This window comes from Acipenser ruthenus, unplaced genomic scaffold (assembly GCF_902713425.1).
Source record: "Acipenser ruthenus unplaced genomic scaffold, fAciRut3.2 maternal haplotype, whole genome shotgun sequence".
NCBI lineage: Eukaryota > Metazoa > Chordata > Actinopteri > Acipenseriformes > Acipenseridae > Acipenser > Acipenser ruthenus.
This window is the reverse complement of record NW_026707347.1, coordinates 1-7,500: the sequence shown is the minus strand read 5'-3', so window position 1 is coordinate 7,500 and position 7,500 is coordinate 1. Positions and strand designations below refer to the sequence as shown.

General features: G+C 45.9%; 1 protein-coding gene across 1 annotated transcript in view; it reads left to right on the top strand.

Annotated features, from left to right (window-relative positions):
- LOC117963013 (GTPase IMAP family member 4-like) overlaps positions 1-4,972 on the top strand; it is a 5,697-nt gene extending 725 nt beyond the window's left edge. The window contains exons 2-3 of the mRNA XM_059018686.1: positions 3,173-4,012; positions 4,874-4,972. Of these exons, the coding sequence (XP_058874669.1) occupies positions 3,173-4,012; positions 4,874-4,878 (845 nt within the window). The 3' untranslated portion in view covers positions 4,879-4,972. The remainder of the gene's footprint in view (positions 1-3,172; positions 4,013-4,873) is intronic.
- The last annotated feature ends 2,528 nt before the right edge of the window (positions 4,973-7,500 follow it).

The window sequence follows — 7,500 nt, the reverse complement described above, 5'->3', positions numbered from 1 at the left end:
TGGGGTTCTTAAAAAAACACAAGAACATTTACGAGCGAGAGGACTCCGTTCAGCCCCTCAGAGCTCGTCCGCTTCCCAGCTGCTGGTTGATCTCAGATCTTTGTCAAGTCGGGTCCTGGTTTCTGTGTGTGTTTAACTTCTTTTAAGATTTTTTTTTTTTTTAAACTAGATTCAAGCCCCGCTGCCGCCAGCAGAGCCTGGTTGGAAAGCGATGCTGTGACGTCACGGCCCTGACTGTTGCTATGCGGTTCAAACACACCATGTGTTTACATTGGAAACGCCCGTTTCCTGTCTATCCGGCTGTGAGGCAGAGAGAAACTCAATTCAAACAGCAAACAAGGGCGCTGGCAGAGTGCTGTACGCAGATAAACAGCGTTTACCCACTTTTTAATTTGGGCAATAAGGGAGGAAATAAATGGGGGGTCGGGGGGAGGCTGTGCTTGACTGGGATGTCAATTCAATTCAATTCAAAAATGCTTTATTGGCATGACGAGAGCGCTCAGGTATTGCCAAAGCGTTTATAATACAAAACAGAACTAATAAAACAGAAATACAATTACAGAACATAACAAACACAAAAAAACATTGTTCCCTTCCCTTTGAACAATATAACTACCCCCCTCCTCATCACCAGTACCCCCTGGTCGTGTATGCAGGGTGTCACACACTGTCCCTCAGGTTGTGGCAGGCAGACACATACTGTGCTGCTAGATTTGCAGTTCGCTCCTCCTCTCCTAGAAGGATGGGGATTTTACTCGAATTGGAGAGGAGGTTAAACTCTGCCATTTGTTTTTTGAATTGGGGGATATATCTCTCCCGTATATCTGTGTATTTTGGGCAGGACAACAGGAAGTGCATTTCTGTCTCTACCTCTCCCAGATCACAGTGACAGCACAGCCTTTTTTCTTTGGCAATCCAGGTTTTTTTGTGCCGGCCAGTTTCGATGGCCAGGCTGTGGTCACTGAGTCTGTACTTGGTCAGGATCTGTCTATGTCAATAACAAATGTATCTGTTCATGTTTATAGAGTGTTGCCAAGTCTCGCGAGAAAAAAAATAAAGCGGCACTGCCTTTCAAAACAAGCGGTTGTTTATGCAAATTCCAACCCGCGGCTCTCAAAAACAAGCCCAAAGCCCGCTTATTATAAGCGGACTCGGCAGCTGTGTCTGAATCAACCTAAATTCGTTCCGCTTTCCTTAGACAGTCCCAAAAGAAACACAGAGACAGATGTAAGCCGTGTTTTATTTATTTATTTATTTATTTATTTATTTATTTATTTATATGTCGACTTTATTATCACGAGGCACTGTATTTGTTTGGCGGGAATAATTGCGTTGGTGTTTCAGGAGAGAACTTCAATTTATTTAAACGGTCGATTTGCAAATCGCTCCTTTCTGTGATTGTAATCTGTATTATTTAATTTTTCAGTTTTTTTGTGTTTGTTTATTTTCATTCTTTCTCTACACCCGCCCAGGGACTGTCGATAAAAACGAGCTCAGAGCTAAATCTGGATGCGACGCGTCTTAATGACACGTCATACGTGTTAAAAACGATACCGAATACTGAATCAATATTATTATTATTATTATTTATTTCTTAGCAGATGCCCTTATCCAGGGCGACTTACAATTGTTACAAGATATCACATTATTTTTACATACAATTCCCCATTTATACAGTTGGGTTTTTACTGGAGCAATCTAGGTAAAGTACCTTGCTCAAGGGTACAGCAGCAGTGTCCCCCACCTGGGATTGAACCCACGACCCTCCGGTCAAGAGTCCAGAGCCCTAACCACTACTCCACACTATTAACAGCTATACCCGTGGAGCCTGTCATGTGACATCTAATTGATCAATTACAATTCAATTACAGTTCAATTACACTTTTTCTTAATTAAATCATTTAAATAAACGTGCGATCCACTGCATAGCAGCATAATTTTGCTGAATGACAAAAATCTAAGTTTTCCAGTATGTGTGTGTATTTGTAGCAGTGATAAATTTAAATCAAGGGAAGTAATGTTAAAATTTTACAATGCATTAGTAAGACCTCACCTAGAATATTGTGTTCAGTTCTGGTCACCTCGTTACAAAAAAGGATATTGCTGCTCTAGAAAGAGTGCAAAGAAGAGCGACCAGAATTATCCCGGGTTTAAAAGGCATGTTGTATGCAGACAGGCTGAAAGAATTGAATCTGTTCAGTCTTGAACAAAGAAGACTACGCGGTGATCTGATTCAAACATTCAAAATCCTAAAAGGTATAGACAATGTCGACCCAGGGGACTTTTTCAACCTGAAAAAAGAAACAAGGACCAGGGGGTCACAAATTAGATAAAGGGGCATTCAGAACAGAAAATAGGAGGCACTTTTTTACACAGAGAATTGTGAGGGTCTGGAACCAACTCCCCAGTAATGTTGTTGAAGCTGACACCCTGGGATCCTTCAAGAAGCTGCTTGATGAGATTCTGGGATCAATAAGCTACTAACAATCAAACGAGCAAGATGGGCTGAATGGGGCCTCCTCTCGTTTGTAAACTTTCTTATGTACTTAAAACGATAAATACATGAATCAGTATTAACAGTCATACCCGTGGAGACTGTCATTTGACATCTAATTAATCAATCACAATTCAATTACAGTTCAATTACACTGTTTTTATTAAATAATTTTAATAAACGTGCGATACTGCATAATTTTGCTGAATGACAAAAATCTAAGTTCTCCAGTATGTGTGTGTATTTGTAGCAGTGATAATTATTGTTGGGGTGGAGTAGTGGTCAGGGCTCTGGACTCTTGACCGGAGGGTCGTGGGTTCAATCCCCAGTGGGGGACACTGCTGCTGTACTCTTGAGCAAGGTACTTTACCTAGATTGCTCCAGTAACAACCCAACTGTATAAATGGGGAATTGTGTGTAAAAATAATGTGATATCTTGTAACAATTGTAAGTCGCCCTGGATAAGGGCGTCTGCTAAGAAATTAATAATAAACAGTAAAACGTATTAATAATGCAGGTAGCTGTTTATCTTTTTAGTATAATTGCCATCACTGCAGTCTAATTGTAACTAATTGTAATTGAAACAGAAAAAAATAGCACTGGAATTGGAATGTCAGCAAACTGCTGTAATTGAACTGTAATTCCAATTATAATTGACCGCGGGTCTCTCTGTTTCAGCGCCCTGCACACGCCCCCCTGAGCTGAGGATGGTGCTGCTTGGGAAGACCGGGGTTGGAAAAAGTGCCTCTGGAAACACCATCCTGGGCAGTAAGGTGTTTGACTCCCAGCCCGCTGCCTGCTCCGTGTCCCGGCAGTGCGAGAAGGGCTCTGTGACGGTACGCGGCCGACGCCTGTGCGTGATCGACACACCCGGCTTCTTCGACACGCAGCTCCCTAAAGACGAATTCAACCTGGAGATTGCAAAGTGCATCTCCCTGTGCGCCCCGGGACCCCACGCCTTCCTGCTGGTGATGCCCGTGGGCCGCTACACGGAGCACGAGAGGGAAACGGTGCGGGAAATCCAGGAGATGTTCAGCGAGGACGCGTGGAAGTACACCATCGTTCTCTTCACCCGCGGAGACGAGCTGGGAGGGGAGTCGATCGAGGAGTTCGTGAGACAGAACCCGCACCTCCAGGAGCTGGTGGATAAGTGCGGGGGGCGCTGCCAAGCCTTCAGCAACGAGAACACGGGCAATCGCGCCCAGGTCCGAGAGCTGCTGGGGAAGATCGACAGCATGCTGGAGGCGAGAGGAGGAGGAGGAGGTTGCTGCTACACCAACGAGATGTACCGGGAGGCTGAGGCGGCGATCACACGGGAGACGGAGAGGAGAGTCAGGGAGGCAGGAGGAGATACGCAGGGAGGAGGAGAGGATCCAGCGGAGCGAAGCGGAGATGAGGCGGAGGGAGAGCGCGGTTCACCAGCAGCAGGAAAGGCTGGAGACGGAGAGGTTGAGGGAGAGGAGGGAGATGGAGGAGGAGAGGAAGAGACTGGAGCGAGCCAGAGAGGAGCTGGAGCAGGTAAAACGGAGGAAGTAACAGCCAGCGGTTTTATGACTGTGGAGAGGGGAGAGACTATTGATTTATACTGAAATCTTATTAATAGAGATTTGTTTATAGTTTGCATATAAAAGTACTCTGTGTGCCTAATGATCAGTCATTCTTCACAGTATACAGCCATGTGTATTGTATTGTATTATATGGTATTGTACTGTATATACAGCTATGGCCAAAAGTTTCCCTGTATAATGAACTACAGCTCCCAGCATGCCTCTGCACCCGCAGCAATGGTGAGGCATGCTGGGAGCTGTAGTTCTTCATGCTGTGGTCTCGTATCACAAGCGATACAGACCTTTATTACGATACATCATGTACAGCTGTGGTCAAAAGTTTAGCATCACCCTCTATGTATAATGAACTTGCTGGTTAGGACTACGGCTCCCAGCATGCCTCTGCACCCGCGGCAATGACGAGGCATGCTGGGAGCTGTAGTTCTTTATGCTGTGGTCTCGTATCACAAGCGATACAGACCTCTATTACGGTACATCATGTACAGCAGTGGGCAAATGTTTAGCATCACCCTCTATGTAGAATCAACTGGCTGGCTAAGACTACAGCTCCCAGCATGCCTCTGCACCTGCGGCAATGGTGAGGCATGCTGGGAGCTGTAGTTCTTTATGCTGTGGTCTCGTATCACAAGCGATACAGACCTCTATTATGGTACATCATGTACAGCTGTGGGCAAAAGTTTTGCATCAATCTGTAGAATGAACTTGCTGGTTAGGACCACGGCTCCCAGCATGCCTCTGCACCCGCGGCAATGGCGAGGCATGCTGGGAACCGTAGTTCTTTATGCTGTGGTTTTGTGTTTACCGGGTTTAGGCTGAAGCAGCGATGAGAGGCGAGCAGGAGAGGAAAGCGAAGGAGAGACAGGAGGAGGAGAGACGCGTGCGGGAGGCAGCGATCCGGGAGAGAGAAGAGGAGATGAGCCGGAGAGAGAGAGAGATGAGGGAGCGGGAGGAGCGGCAGGCGAGAGAGAGGGAGCAGGAAAAGAGGAAGGAGGAGGAGGAGAGGGCGAGGCTGAAAAGGGAGTGGGAGGAGCTGGCCGAGGCGAAGAGGGAGTGCGAGAAAAGAGCCAGGGAAAAGGCTGAGAGAAGCAACGACTTTATAAAGAAGATGCTGTCCATGCTGGCAGGGGCGCTAGTGGGAGTGGGGCTGGGGGTGATGCTAGGGATTGGTGTTGGGGTCAAGGCTCTTAATATGCTAGCAGGTACAGGGCTGTTAAATTTGAAAAGTGCGGCGGTAGTGGTGGGGGCAGCAGGGGTGATAGGAGTGGTAGGAGGAGGGGTAGCTGGGGGGCTGATTGGAGCAGAGTCTGACAGCCCTATGGAAGCAATGACAGCGGTGATAGAGAGAGCTCAGAAAGTGTTTGAGATGCTGGCACAGAGTGGGGGGCTGCAAGGGCTGTTCAAGATGCCGGCTATTCAACCCAAGAAACCCCAATGATCCTACTGGCCGTGCTGCAGAGACTATCGTCTCGAATGAGTCTGAATTTACATTGAAGACATTGAGAGACTTCTAGTGGAAACGTTTGCCATTGAATTTACACTGAAGACGCTGAGAAAGACTTCTAGTGGAAACGTTTGCCATTGAATTTACACTGAAGACGCTGAGAGAGACTTCTAGTGGAAACGTTTGCCATTGAATTTACACTGAAGACGCTGAGAAAGACTTCTAGTGGAAACGTTTGCCGTTGAATTTACACTGAAGACACTGAGAAAGACTTCTAGTGGAAACGTTTGCCGTTGAATTTACACTGAAGACACTGAGAAAGACTTCTAGTGGAAACGTTTGCCATTGAATTTACACTGAAGACGCTGAGAGAGACTTCTAGTGGAAACGTTTGCCATTGAATTTACACTGAAGATGAGACATCCTTCAGATGAGACATTAAACAAACAAGGTCCTATTGGAAGTGACTCTGCAGCAGCCACTGACTCCCTGTGTGTGTGTGTGTGTGTGTGTGTGTGTGTGTGTGTGTGTGTGTGTGTGTGTGTGACCCTGAGCGAGTCGCTTCACCTCCTTGTGCTCCGTCCTTCGGATGAGGCGTCAAACAAATGAGCTCCTATTGGAAGTGACTCTGCAGCAGCAGCAGCAGTTGTTGATGATGCAGAGTTCACCCCCCTAGTCTCTGGAAGTCGCTTTGGAGAAAAAGCCTCCGCTGAATGACAATGATAATAATAATAATAATAATAATAATAATAATAATAATAATAATAATAATAATTATTATATATATATGTGTGTGTCTCTTCAATCTCTTCAGTGTTAACTCAATGGCAAATGTTACGACGAGAAGTCTTTCTCAGCGGGTGCGTTAAGTAGCTGAGCGGCTCTGATCGAGGATTTTTCAGCTCTTGAGACTCGCTTACTCAACGCGCCCAGGGTCTTCGGTTCTGCGTTTTCAGGGCCCACGAAGTCAGGGTCTTTTTTTCTGGTGTTGCTGTGTTTCTGAAAGCTCTTGGAGGATTTCCTGTGCCTTATTACGCCTGGAGCTTTGATTTTGTAATTGACAGCCGGTGATCGATATGACTGGCAGGTGCTAGACTTGCTCAAACTTCTTACAGTCCATAACAATCTAACAGCATCCAAAGTGCACAGCTTTATCAGGGAGTGGTATTAATAACACCGGTGATAACAGAAGTCAAGGTTCAAGGCTATACTGGAGGCTGTGAGGTCCAGTGGTTAAAGAAAAGGGCTTGCAACGAGGAGGTCCCCGGTTCAAATCCCACCTCAGCCACTGACTCATTGTGTGACCCTGAGCAAGTCACTTCACCTCCTTGTGCTCCGTCTTTCGGGTGAGACGTAGTTGTAAGTGACTCTGCAGCTGATGCATAGTTCACACACCCTAGTCTCTGTAAGTCGGATAAAGGCATCTGCTAAATAAACAAAGAATTATTATGTGCTCAGAGAAACGTCTGTCCCTCTCTCTCTCCATTACTCCCCACACCCTCCCTCTCTCACTGCAACCTGCCTGAGTTTTCAAGTACTCCGCAGACTGCAGCTAGCAGCTATCTCTCATCCGTCTGATCCACAGCAACACAAGACAGGCAGCTAGTCTGAGTGACACAGACCGATCCACGACCATAAAGTATCTGCGCCTCGACACTGTGTTCAAAATGATTACACCTGACAGCACTGCTCCTCCGATTCCAGTCACACAGCGCCATCTGCTGATACAAAAACAGTATTGCTGTTATTCAACAATTTGTAAGTACAGCAAAGACGAAAACAACAGGAAGTGAACTAGATTTTCCCTGTGATCTGAAGAATGAAAACCTTGATTGGAAGTTTCTGTAAGTACTTGAAAATGAAAACACATGTTACAATATACAAAACAAAACATAAAGAGTATCAAAGCAATGTTCAAGAAAATTGAAAATTGTCTTTAAATCTTGGATTCCTCAAAATAGCCACCCTTTGCCTTAATAACAGCCTCACAAACACGA